Below are 14,144 nucleotides of genomic sequence, written 5' to 3'. Positions count from 1 at the left end.
ACTCTTGTTGCCCAAGCTGGAGTGCAATGGTGCGATCTCAGCTCACTGCAACCTCTGCCTCCCAGGTTCAAGTGATTCTCCTGCTTCAGTCTCCTGAATAGCTGGGATTACAGGTGTGCACTACCACGCCCAGCTAATTTTTTGTATTTTTAGTAGAAACGGGGTTTCACCATGTTAGCCAGGCTGGTCTCAAACTCCTGACCTCAGTTGATCCTCCTGCTTCAGCCTCCCAAAATGCTGGGATTGCAAGCTTGACCCACCATGCCTGGCCTAAGCTCCATTCTTGACAATACAGGCTTTTTCTAGCCTGCTCAAAACTCTTCCAACCCATTCCCATCACCCAGTTCCAAAGCCACTTCCACATTTTCGGGAATCTGTTACAGCAAAAACTTTACTTCTTGCATTAATTTTGTTTCTTTGTCCATTTTCTGTTGCTATGACAAAATATCAAACTGGGTGATTATAAAGAAAATAAATTTATTTAGCTCACAGTTCTGGAGGCCAGGAAGTCCAAAAGCATGGTGCCACCATCCAGTGAGGGCCTTCTTGCTGCATCGTAACATGGAGAAGTCATCACACGGTGAGAGGGCAAGAGCATGCCAGCTCAGATTTCTCTTTCTCTTCTTATTAGTCACCAGTCCCATCATACAAAGGCCCTTCCTCCAAATACCATCAACATATGAATTGAAGGATTAAGTTTACAGCACATGAAATTTGGGGGACACATCCAAACCATCACATATATAATGTACAAAAACAGACAAAACCGACTGCTGCTGTTAGAAGTCAGGTTAGTGGTTATCCTAGAATGAGACATGAAGAGGTTCTGGGTGTTGGTTACATAGGGATATCAGAAGATTCATCAAATGGTACTTGTATGATATCTGCACTTTTCTAGATATAGCTTATACTATATAAGTTGGGGTTGTTTTTTGTTGTTTTTTAAGTAATAAGTGGCAGAATAAAGGATAAACCCAAGCCTGCTGACTGCCATCCCACAACTCATTCTATATGATGCTGTCTGGAAAAAGAAATGAATGAAGCAGAAATCCATCACCATGATAACAGTCACCCTGCACGGGGTCTTCCCTGGCCAGACCTCACTCAACACATGTCCTCACAGCAGCCCTGTGAGTGAGCTATTAGTGTCCCTATCTCACAGGGGGCAAGTTCAGGTTAGGGAAGTGAACCAAGAATTCCAATGTTTTGTGGCTTGGAATGGGTAGCTCTTGGGATTCAAACTAGGCAGGCCTGTCCACAAAGCTTGGCCAGATGCTTCCCAGATTTCATCATTTGAGGACAACATTCATGAATTTAGCCATATTGGCATTCCAGAGATGCTATTTAAAATTTTTTTTTCTCCAAATAGACTTATTTTTACATTTAAATAAATGAATTTAAAAGAAAACTGTGTTACTAGCTTAAAATGGAAGGGAAATGGGAGGTAGCTGTAAAAAGAGATATAATGAAAACAAAATGTTGCTAGAATCTCTCCCAGATATGGCAACCTGAGGTTTTCTCTGCTATTCAAAAGAGTGGTTAACAAGAGCTAGAAGGGTGCAGAGATTCTCAGCCCAAGTGGGAACTTTCTTTTCTCCCTGATGTAATCAGAGGATTGAGAACTGAAAAAGAGTATCTGCACTGCATGATTCAATACCATTTCAGTGTGCCTTCCCATCACTTAAAAATCCCACAGTTTGTGAGAAATGCTCCATCCTGGCTCTGATCACCGCATCTGACTCAATCACATATGCTCATCTGAATAGGAAATTGGGGAATATTGTTTGTGGAATTAATGCAAAGTCAACTGACTTGCCCAATGCCACCAAGTAGCTAATCCACAGTTCCTATTAAGTGTTCTGACTTTGCCCTTAATCCTCTCTCCGTCTTTCCATTACATAGAGATGTCCTCATACTGATGCAGCATCACTCATCATAGAGAAAGGGGCTATGTTCTGTTGCTAAATCTGCACAGCAACCCTGTGACATAGGTCTTATTTTCTCATTTTACAGATAGAAAACTGAGATTTAGAGAGTTTGAGTACCATGACTAAGGCTGCAAGGCTGGCTTCACGACTGGTGAAGCCCACACCTTTTACTCTCAGCAGACCAAAGGCCTCTGGATGAGAGATCATCACTGTCACTGTGCCCTTCCCTTTGCCTGCGTCCTGCAAAGGCAAGAGGATAACTGCTTCTTGGTCCTCAACTCACTCACCCTGATGAGAGTTGACTTGCAGAGATGTGCTGGAGCCAGTTCCCATAGGCTCAGTGGGCTGATTGTTCTCATCTCTTCCCAAGTCCATGTGCAGTGATGTCTCCTTGACAACTTGAACTCAGTCATGTGGGAAGCGTTTGTACCATAGAAATTGCAAGTGTTACCAATCAAGGCTTTATCTTCTTGGAGAGCCAGTTGTTAAATTAATCCTTTACCAGCAAACCACTGATCGGTTTTTTCTTTTTTGGCTATAGGTCAGTGGTTCTAAAACTTGAGCTTGCAAGAGAACACCTGTGAGGCTTATTAAAACATGAACTGCTAGGTCCCACCCCCAGATTTCTGATTGGGTAGGTCTGAGGTGGGGCCATAGATAGAGCTTGCATTTCTAACAAGCTTCCAGGTGAAGCAGGCGCTGTGGAGAACCAATGCTTCCAGAGAACCACAGAATCACAGAATTGGGGATCTAGACAGCCCACAAGCAGAATTTAGCCACACAGTGTTACTAACAATCTTGAATTTTCTGCCAGTACTTGGGAGAGCCCATGCAAAACTCTAGATTTCAAGCTTCTCTTGAGAAGTCATCGGATCTGGCAACACTGAGCCTGGGTCCCTGCACTGTGATGGTGGGTGCGAGCTGAAGAGCTCCCTTCCTTCATGGGCTTTTTTTTTCTAACCTCCCCTGCCTGTTCTCTACAGGCATCCGAGTGGGACCTTGCTAGGTCAAGTCCTCACCTTACAGAGGGGAACTCTCAGGCCCAGAGGGAGGAAAGGTTCTGCTTAGAATTGCACAGTTATTAAGACAGTGGCAGACACATCACTGGAACCCATTACAGAGGCGCCTTGCTTCACACAGGTCATCCCCTCCTCACCCCAAGCAAGGATGTCTCACCCATTGTTATGCGATCCCTATAATTTGGGGCTACGGTTATCTCTGTATAAGGCATCCAAGAACCGGAAGGAACCCCAGCACCTCCATGATTTCCCTGAGACACCTCCAAACACATCAGCTCCTCATCACCTGCTTCAGCCCTTTTTACAGCCAGGTTCCAACCGAGTGATCTTGGGCAGATAACTTCTCCTAAATATCATTTCTTAGAGTCTGAGATTACCTCAGTAGGCAGTTTTGAGAATTCAAGGAGATCATGCATATAATGGTTTTTAGCCTAATGCCCAACACTTATAAAGCAGTCAATAACAGTAGTAAATGATATCAGTGAATATGATTATCATCATGCTATCAGTTCATCTCTAAAAATCTATCCCTATATCGCACCCAATTCACTTTTTCATTTTATATAAGCCATGTCCAGAAAATATTCACACAACATCCAGGAGGCAATGGCCAGGGCTCTGGTGTGTCAAACTGACCATTGCTGTCCACTGTCTAGGGGCCACAGGACCTCCCTCTGGTCTGGAGGCCCACATTCCCACCTCACAGTGAGACCTCAGCCAAGGTCCACCCCTCTCTGGGCCTCAGGGATGGGCTGTGCTTCGCATGTTCCTGCATTCGCTTATAAATCCAGTAGCATCCCAACAGCCCTATGAGGGGAGATAGTATCATTATCTCCATTTACAATGGGGTGACTGAGGCCGAGAAAGGTTAAGCCGCATGCCCAGCTAGTACGCAGTGGGAGCAGGTCCACAGCAAAGCTCTGCATCATGACCTGAACCACAGTCTTAATTGGCTTGGGCCTATTTGACCTGCTCTGTCTTTGTGGGGTCTCAGATTTCGCATCTTTGTCCTACACCTAGGCTGCCCCATTTGGAAAGAAGAGGTGGCCTGGAGAGGTGATAAATCCATCCAAGGTAGGGGCTGGGCAGAATTTCTGAATAAATCAGCCAACAAACATTTACTGAAGCCAACTGAGCACCTGGCCCTGAATGCACACGTCCCAGCTAAGGACTCTGCGCACATTTCTTCCTGAGTTGGAGGGGAGTGTTAAGGGGATGGGGGGTAAGCCCAGTGACCCACATGTTACTGCTGGCCCAGACAACATGAAGCGCCATCAGCACAATGTAGGCGATCTCTCCAAGCAGACCCGGCAAGCCGAAGGTGTAGTGCACGCTGTGGCTCTCGTGAATCCCCAGCACTCGGTTAAAACACACCTGTGGACAAATGTTAATATAAGCAGATTGGCAGGTGAGACCCATATTCCCTACCCACCCCTTTCACACACCCTTGGCATCCGGGGCCACCAAAGGTGGATGGGCACTAAGGCTCACCTCAAAGAAGCCCTTCTCAGATTGAACGTGCACTCACATCGTCGGGGAGTTTGTTGAAATGAACAGTGGGCTCTAGTGGATGTGGGGTGGGTCTAAGAGCATTTCTAACAAGGTCCCAGGTGATGCCAATGCTGCTGGTCCACGGGCCACACTTTGAGTAGCAAGGGTCCAGTGTAGGCACTAGGCACAGTTTCAGCTGATAGTTCCTTGTGGTGGGGGCTGCCCTGTGCACTGTGGGATGTTAGGCAGCATCCCTGGTCTCTCCCCACTAGCTGCCAGTAGCAGCCCCCACCCCACTGTGTCAACCAAGAATGCCTCCAGACATTATCAGATGTCCCCTGGGGGGTGACCGAGACCCACTGGTCTAGCCCAAATTTAAGCACCATCCCAAAGACAACACAGCTGGTTAGAAACAAAGCATGAGGCCACACCTCCAGATCCCCATTCAGTAATCCTTCCTCCCCATCACTCAGCCTCCCACACAGCCGTGAGCCAGCAGATGTGGACACAAATGCAAATTCAATCAGGCTGGTTCCTTCCTTAGAATCCCCATTAGTCTTCAGAATAAAAATCCAGGTCGGGCGTGGTGGCTCAAGCCTGTAATCCCACCACTTTGGGAGGCCGAAGTGGGTGGATCACCTGAAGTCGGGAGTTCAAGACCAGCATGTCCAACATGGCAAAACTCCGTCTCTACTAAAAACACAAAAAATTCGCTGGGCATGGTGGTGGACACCTGTAGTCCCAGCTACTCAGGAGGCTGAGGCAGGAGAATGGCGTGAACCCGGGAGGCGGAGCTTGCAGTGAGCCGAGATCGCGCCACTGCACTTCAGCCTGGGCAACAGAGCGAGACTCCGTCTCAAAAAACAACAACAACAGCAAACACACACACACACACACACACACACACACACACAAGAATTAGCCAGGCGTGGTGTTGGGCACCTGTAATCCCAGCTACTCAGGAGGCTGAGGTAGGAGAATCACTTGAACCCAGGAGGTGGAGGCTTCAGTGAGCCAGATTGTGCCACTGTACTCCAGCCTGGGTGAGAGAACTAGACTCCATCTCAAAAAAAAAAAAAGAATAAAAATCCAGACTCCTCAACTAGCCTTGGAAGTGTGCCTGAGCACCTCCCATCTTTCAGGGATCTGGGTCCACCATGCTCCTGGGTGGACCCTATGCCTTTAGAATGTCTGTTTCCTGGTTGGGCCACACACTCTTCTTACCAATAACCTTTAATACACACTGTTCCTTCTGCCTGGAATACATCCCCCATGTCTCTGCCTGGCTAATACTACTTCTCTGTCAACACTTGGCTGTCAACTGTTTCCTCTGCTCCGGGAAGCACTTCCGGACCCATCCCAGGCTAGCTTAGATGTGCCCTGTAGCTATTCTCACACTGTATTGTGTTTATCCATTTCCCTCACTAAACTATAGCTTGAAAAGCAGGATGAGTGTTAAAACGTATGTGTTGAATAAAGGAATGATGAATGAATGAATATATGGATGAATGAGTGAATCATCTTTGAATAGTCCTGCCAGTGATGAAGTCAAGGAAACAGGCTCAGGGAACGTGATGGGCACTGAGCCTGATGATAACTTGCTATGTGTTCTTTTTTCTGCCCTTCCTCCTTTCATTTCAGGATTTCAAAGCCAGAGGAGATAAAAGAAATTCGTTCCCCTTGCAAAGATGAAAATCAGATTTGCCCTGGTTTTGGTCAAATCAAACTATTGATCAGTTTTTCCTTATTGATTTTATTTTATTTTTTAATGGCCTCCAGTTCCATCCATGTTGCTGCAAATGACAGGATTTCATTCTCTTTATGGCTAAATAATATTCCAATGTGTATATAAAACACTTTTTTTTTTTTTTTGAGACACAGTCTTGCTCTGTCGTCCATGCTGGAGTGCAGTGGCACGATGTCGGCTCACTGCAACCTCTGTCTCCCAGGTTCAAGTGATTCTTGCATCTCAGCCTCCCAAGTAGCTAAGATGACAGGTGCCCGCTACCATGCCTGGCTAATTTTTGTACTTTTAGTAGAGATGGGTTTCACCATGTTGACCAGGCTGGTCTTGAACTCCTGACCTCAGGCGATCTGCCCGTGTCGGCCTCCCAAAGTGCTGGGATTACAGGTGTGAGCCACTGCGCTCAGCCAGTTTTTCCTAATTTTAGGTTGAAATGGACTCCCTGAATAATCACTGTTCATCAAAATCCAGCCTTCAAAACTATATTCCCTTTTCCACCATCAAGTCTTCAAACCCATGAAGATTTGTTGTCCCTAAATATTTAGGGACACACATTATAACCTTAGAGAAGCACATTATAACCAATTGGCTATAATGAACTATTCTGGAATGATCAGGATTTGCTGAGTATTGAAGAAAGATCCATCAACTTAGAAGAAGAATTAAACAATCAGAAGTGGACACGACCTGGACATCCGCCCAGCACCCCCTCTTCTGGGTGCTGCTCCTCTCACACCATCCACATGGTTCCCTGGCAGCAGCCATGTATGCACGATGTGCCCACCCCCAGCTGAAGACAACATTATCCAAGTTAAACCAAAGAGCCCCTTCTCCAGAGAATTTGGGATTGGGGCCAAGAGATTCCACCAGGCTGCTTTCCTGAAGCAAAAACTACACCCCACCATGTGGGGTGGAAGAGGAGGAAGCAGGTCTATAGAGTAAGAATAAAGCAGATATTCAGGAAAAGCAAAGAAAGAAGTAAAACAGGGGCTTCTGGGCTCCCCACAACACTCCAGTCTCTGTCCTTGAGTTCTGTGACATCCCAGTAGCCTTATAACAAATTCTCCCCAATGCCCAAGCAAGCTCAAATGGGTTCTGTCACCTGCTCCCCAGCATCCTAACAAATGCACCACCGAGCCAGGGTGGATCCCTCACTAGGCGTTGAAGCCAACATGAGAATGCACCAACACCTGCCTAACGCAGCTGTGCACTGCACAGTGGCCCATCAGGTCCCAGCATCCTGCTGGCCTTCAGCCAAAGCAGAGGGGGTTAGCTGTCTAGTCTCTTACCGGCAGGCACTTGGCTCCCCCGATGGAGATCAGCCCAGCCACAAGACCCAGCACCATGGCAATCCAAGGAGAAGGGATCAGGTGACATGAGGCACTCACAGCCACGCCTCCTGCCAACACTGCATTGTGCATATAAGTCTGCAAAGAAATAGCTTGTGGATAAAGAAAGCAAGGTAGAGATAGAACACCATCTTGCTACAAGTGACCAGCATGCTGGGAACAAGGCAACCCTGTAACATCTTCCCTGCTTTGCTGATCCTGAAACCACCTCTCCTGTGTTGGAGCTACATGTCCTTCATGAGTGGACATGATGGGCCAGCGCACTACTGCCTCTTAGGCCCAGGTCACAGTCACCTTGATTGTGCAGCATTTAGGGAATGAGCTGGGAAGTCCAGGTGCTCAGCATCCTGGCACCCATCACACTTTTTAGTGAAGCGTACCTGGGCAGTGGGAAGAATGGGTTTTCGTTTTATTTTTTAGAGACAGGGTCTCACTATGTTGCCTGGGCTGGTCTTGAACTCCTGGCCTCAACCAATCCTCCTGCCTCAGCCTCCCAAAATATTGGGATTACAGGTGTGAGCAACTGTGCCTGGCCTAGAAGAATGGGGGTTCGGATGTACTTTCTTCATAAGGTTATTGTAAGGATTAAATGAGTTTCCACATATAAAGCTCTTAGCCCAGTGTCTGGCATAGAACATGAATAAATGCCCAGTAGACACAAATAATTGTTATTGTTTTTATTATTATTATTATTATTATTATTATTATTATTATTATTATTTTGAGACGGAGTCTTGCTGTGTCTCCTGGGCTGGAGTGCAGTGGCCGGATCTCAGCTCACTGCAAGCTCCGCCTCCCGGGTTCATGCCATTCTCCTGCCTCAGCCTCCGGAGTAGCTGGGACTACAGGCGCCCACCACCTCGCCCGGCTAGTTTTTTTGTATTTTTAGTAGAGACGGGGTTTCACCGTGTTAGCCAGGATGGTCTCGATCTCCTGACCTCCTGATCCGCCCGTCTCGGCCTCCCAAAGTGCTGGGATTACAGGCTTGAGCCACCGCGCCCGGCCTTGTTTTTATTATTATTATTGGCTACTTGGTCCCTGTATGACTGGGCCCAGTTCCAATAAGCTGGGCCTTGTTCCTGGGTCATAGCTCTGCTATATCCTTCACTGCTCCAGAACCAGAGCCTTGCCTTGCTCTCATCTAACACCCTTTAGCTCTCACCTAGGATTAACCTCTGGGCTTCCCTCAGCTGACACCCACTCCTGCCTTGCTGGATGTCTTAGACTTGCTGTCACCATGGAACTCATGGCCACTCACTTCCTCTTAGCACTGAATTCTGCTGTGAAGCTGTCATCTGTGGCCACATTCTTTCCACTCCAGCCCCTCCCACTGGTCTGTCCAGACTTCCCCACCACTGTCCAGACAGCCCCACCACTGGTCTGTCCAGACTTCCCTCCAATACCACCAGCTGGACCCCCTGCCCCCATCATCACAAGAATCTGTTTTGTCTCCCCTCTCACCCATCTTTGCCCACAAGACTCACACACACCATTCCCTGTCTGTATTAACAGCAGCAGCTAATGTTTGCCTAGTACTTATTCCCCGTTAAGCACTTTACATGCACCATTTCTTAATTCCCACTTTATAGATGAAGCCATTGAGACTCAAAAAGTTGAAGTGGCTTGATCAGGGCCACGTGGCTAGTGTCATATACTTCTCTACTTCTGATTCTGATGGTTCCATTCTTGAAATTTGTTGTGGGGAAGAGAGAGGCTGGCGATTTCTAGTCTAGTCTGTTGCTGCTGACTCTCGCTCATGGTGACTGGCTTTAGCAACTAGCAGAAACGAGGTTCAAACTCAGGTGTGTTTCATGTTAGCATGGATGGATTTAACCACTCCCCCCAGAAAGCCTTTGATCACTGGACAGTCTCCTGAGTCCCAGGCCCACTGTGGCCACCCAGCGTTCTTCCTAGAGCTCCACTGTAGAGGCAGACATGGCTCCACCACCTGGCATGCCCTCTCCCAAGCCACGCTGGCCCTGGGGTGGGGAGGGGCATAAATATGTTAGTCCTATTAGACCCAAGTGCTGCCCAAGGGCAGCGCCCTCCTCACCATGTTGATCTTCCCTCGGGGGTGAGCCAAGGATGACACTGAGATGGCTGTAACCGCGCTGACTGCTAGAGCATAGTAGGTGTTGAACACAGCATTCTTCCTTTCAATTGGATTTGTCAGCAGAGCAGAGTTGAAAGTTGGCCAGAATATCCACAAGAAGAGGGTGCCTGGGGGCCAGAGAGGGTAGTTGGTGAGAACCACACTACTGCTCCAAAGGTCTGAGCCTTGAGGGCTTTTGGATGAGAATCCTAGGGCTGGAGAGTCTCAGCCTTGTCACTTAGAGCTAGATGGGCAAGTCACGTCTTCCTTCCAAGCTCTCAAGCTGATACCAGTTAACCATATTTTACAGACAAGGAAAAAAAGGCCAAGAGGGTTGAAGTCTGCATACCCCAGGTCTCTTGAACCTGGTCTGTGATGGTCAAATGCTTATTTTTATTTATTTTTTCTTTTTAATTGAGATGGAATCTTGCTCTGTCACCCAGGCTGGAGTGCAGTGGCGCGATCTTGGCTCACTGCAACCTCCGCTGCCTGGATTCAAGAGATTCTCCTGCCTCAGCCTCCCAAGTAGCTGCTATTACAGGCGTGTGCCACCACGCCCAGCTAATTTGTTTGCATTTTTAGTAGAGATGGGGTTTCACCCTGTTGGCCAGGCTGGTCTCAAACTCCTAACCTCAGGTGATTCATCCGCCTCGGCCTCCCAAAGTGCTGGGATTACAGGCTTGAGCCACCGCACCTGGCCCCAATGCTTATTATTATTATTATTTTAATGAATGTGCTGCTTTAATTTGACCCCGTGGCCTGACAGTCCTTTGCGTATTATCAAGCTCACTGCCCGATTTTCTATAAGCCTCTCCCAGCAGTCTAAGTTCATCATTTTCACAGATTTTCAAAGTACAACATTATTACTATTCCCACCCTTGTTCCTTCACCCCTGGGCCCTACTTTCTTCACTTGTCCAATTCCCTCCTTTCAGTTGAGAACAAAGGATTTGGATAAACTTATTTAAACTCACACATAATGACTCTCTCCTTTCTAGTGGATATTAATGAAGAGAGGTCCCTAAAAGCAAATGCTTAATTCAAAGGTGTGAATTTAGCAAACACTACTCAAAGAAATGAACCATGACGGAAGGGCTTCAGACACCCAGGGGAAGTTGGTAAAGGAGGGAGATTTTTCAGCCAGAGCCTTTTCTAGCCATTCTGCTCAGCCCAAGTATTAGACCACTCACCCCACCTTGTCCTTACCCAGCATGGCAAACAAACTGGGGCTCGTTGCTGTCCGATATTTATCCTCTGTTGCCTTGGGTAGAGGCTTTGGCAGGCACCAGGCCACAGTCAGCCCAAAATAGGCTGCAAACACGTGGATGTACATCATGTTCATGTGGTAGTCTGTCTGCAATAAAACCCAGCAAGAGCGGTGAGTGTCGGCATCCTCTGCCCACGGGCAAGCCCTGACGGTCCTTGGAGAAAAGTTCAGAGCTTCACTTAGGAGGTGTGACTTGAAGCCACGAGACTGGTGTTCAGAGCTTACCCAGCCCAACCCAGCAGGCTTTGCCCAGGCTGGAGTGCAATGGCACGGTCTCGGCTCACTGGAACCTCTGCCTCCCAGGTTCACGCGATTCTCCTGCCTCAGCTTCCCTCGTAGCTGGGATTACAGGCATGTGCCACCATGCTTGGCTAATTTTGTATTTTTAGTAGAGATGAGCTTTCACCGTGTTTGCCAGGCTGGTCTCGAACTCCTGACCTCAGGTGATCCACCTGCCTCGGCCTCCCAAAATGTTGGGTTTACAGGCATGAGCCACTGCACCCAGGCTTTTTTTTTTTTTTTTTTTTTTTTTGAGACATAGTCTTGCACTATTGCCCATGCTGGAGTGCAGTGGTGTAGTCACAGCTCACTGCAGCCTCCAACTCCCAGCCTCAAGTGATCCTCCCACCTCAGCCTCCTGAGTAGCTGGGACTACAGGAATGCACAACCATGCCTGGCCAATTTTTAAATTTTGTGTAAAGATGAAATCTCCCTGTGTTGCTCAGGCTGGTCTCAAACTCCTGACCTCAAGAGATCCTTCCCTTCCAAAGTGCTGGGATTACAGGCAGGAGCTACCACACCCGGTGGCCTAGCCTATCAGTAGCTCTTACATACTTTTGACCAAGTTTCACTTAGGTGTGCCAAACCCCACATAGACATGTACCTCACTGATTCCTACTTCTCAGCAGAATTTTAACTCTGCAGGGATTGATGAGTGATATAAATTTTGCAACATGAAGTGGCCAGACTTCTTATAATACCAAACTAAAGTCTTTGGTACACTCTAGATATATTCTAATTTTGCATCACGACTATCACACTTTAGTAATGCTTAATAACTTAGTGGGCTACTGGTGAAGGCTGTCAGCTGTGCCTTCTAAAAATACCCAGAATTGGCAGGATTTTTAGCACCATTTCCCACTGACCCCATCTTGGTTTAAGCCACCATCACCACTACCCCAAATTGTTACAATAACCTCCTAACTGGTCTTTCCATTTCCACTCTTGTCTCCCTGTGGACTGTTCTCCACACAGCAGGCAGAGTGACCCTGTTAAAATGCAAGTCAGGCTGGGTGTGGTAGCTCACACCCGTAATCCGAGCACTTTGGAAGGCTGAGGTGGGCGGATCACCTGAGGTCAGGAGTTCAAGACCTGTCTGGCCAACATGGCAAACCCTGTCTCTACTAAAAATACAAAAATTAGCCGGGTGTGGTGACGCTTGCTTGTAATCCCAGCTACCTGGGAGGCTGAGGCAGAGGAGTCACTGGAGCCTGGGAGGCGGAGGCTGTAGTGAGTTGAGACCGTGCCACTGCACTCCAGCTTGGGCGACAGAGCGAGACTCTCCGTCAAATACATAAATAAAATAAAATGCAAGTCAGATCATGTTACTCCTCTGCTCAGAAGCCTCCAGCGGCTCCCATGTCACTCAAAGTCAAGGTCCACGTTCTTGCCATGACCCTGCAGGATCCACTCTCGCCTGACCTCTCTGACATCACCTCCTATTGCACTCCTCCACTTGCTCTTCTCTCATCCTCAAACCCACTGTGTTTCCACTTTGGGTCATTCAGCTGCCTGAAAAGGTGACCCCCAGCCAGGATGTAACAAGGGCAGGGTGAAGGGAGTAGTCCACCTGGGTGAAGCAATCGGGGTGCTTTTTCTGTAGAGGGTGTCTAACAATTCTAAAGCCAGCTAAAAAGTCTGTCTGTTTTTCATTTACTTATTTTTTTTTGAGACGAAGTCTCACTCAGTCACCCAGGTTGGGATGCATGGCATGATCTCGGCTCACTGCAACCTCCACCCCCTGGGTTCAAGCGATTCTCCTGCTTCGGCCTCCCAAGCCGCTGGGATTACAGGCGCCCACGACCACACCTGGCTGATTTTTGTATATTTAGTAGAGACGGGGTTTCACCATGTTCCCCAGGCTGGTCTCTAACTCCTGACCTCAAGTTATCCATCCGCCTTGGCCTCTCAAAGTGCTGGGATTACAGGCATGAGCCACTGTGCCCAGCCTACTTTTTTTTTTTTTTTTTTATCGCCATGTGCTGACAATTCTAAACAGCGTGGGTGATAAAACGGCCCTCCCAGCATCCTGCCATTGTTCTGCCGCTGTTCTCAGGTGCCCATGTGGCTTGTGCACTCGCTACCTTCAGGTCTGTACTAAAAAAATCACCCCCTTGATGAGATGAAGCTGCCCCTGGCCGCCCTCTCTAAGAGTTATCCTCTCTCCTCAACTTTTCGTGTTTCCTTTCTCCATTTTATTTTTCTCTGTGGTACTTACCACTCTCTAACATGCTATATCTTTTATCTATTTTATTGCTTATTGGCAGTCTTTCCTTCTGGAACAGACGTTCCATGAGAGTTGTATTTTCCACGGACACAAGAGTGCCTGGCATATAGTAAATACTAAATAAATATTTGTGAAGTGAACAAATGATGGTAAAAAGCCCTCAGTCATACACAAAGAGGAAAGTCTATGCAATTCCCTGATAAGAACTGAAAAGCAGGCTTGCGTTTTTCATCTCTTTGAGCTCCACCAGGAAGGAGTTCAGGAAGAACAGTTGGGGATTCTTGGCCTGGTATATTCATTTCTTAAGCTGCCTGCTCTGAAATGACTCTGGTCCCTGGCTCTGGTTCCCCTGAGCCCTCCTGCTGAAGAAACCCAGGCTGAATTGAAGTTTTGAGGAAAATAAACATTCAAAATCAGTGCTAAGCCCTCCTCTACACCAGTTAAGTTAGCAAGTCAAAGCTGCAGAGAAGAGAGGAGATGATGTTATATCAATGCAGTCTTTTAAAGCAATTGTTATGAAGACTGCAACAAAGCAGGAAGAGGTTCGGGCTCGCAGGGAGTGTTCCACCTCTGAAATTTACCCCTCTTCTTGACAGCCGTGTTTTTACTGTGTGAACCATCTCCCATGCCAGCTGCAGCTGGTTGGACCAGAGTGGAAAAATAACCCAGGAGACTGATCCGATTCTCTCTCCCTGGACTGCAGAATTGAGACTAACTGAGAGAAAAGAGTTGTTTTCTGCAGGATCTGG

General features: G+C 47.6%; 1 protein-coding gene across 9 annotated transcripts in view; it reads right to left on the bottom strand.

Annotated features, from left to right (window-relative positions):
- Window positions 1–14,144, bottom strand: part of LOC111547669 (RH-like protein) — a 57,257-nt gene that overhangs the window by 19,151 nt on the left and 23,962 nt on the right. For 6 of the 9 annotated variants that reach the window (XM_023219602.1, XM_023219605.1, XM_023219608.1 and 3 more), the window contains 4 exons: window positions 10,829–10,976; window positions 9,585–9,751; window positions 7,472–7,609; window positions 4,188–4,321 (listed from right to left, as the gene is read on the bottom strand). In XM_023219602.1, the coding sequence (XP_023075370.1) occupies window positions 4,188–4,321; window positions 7,472–7,609; window positions 9,585–9,751; window positions 10,829–10,976 (587 nt within the window). Of the gene's footprint in view, window positions 1–3,104; window positions 3,275–4,187; window positions 4,322–7,471; window positions 7,610–9,584; window positions 9,752–10,828; window positions 10,977–14,144 lie in introns of all 9 variants that reach the window. The other 3 variants (XM_023219607.1, XM_023219606.2, XM_023219610.1) reach the window with 3 other exon arrangements.

Source organism: Piliocolobus tephrosceles, chromosome 1 (genome assembly GCF_002776525.5).
Source record: "Piliocolobus tephrosceles isolate RC106 chromosome 1, ASM277652v3, whole genome shotgun sequence".
Lineage (NCBI taxonomy): Eukaryota > Metazoa > Chordata > Mammalia > Primates > Cercopithecidae > Piliocolobus > Piliocolobus tephrosceles.
Note: the sequence above shows the minus strand (reverse complement) of the source record. Positions and strands in the feature narration are given on the sequence as shown.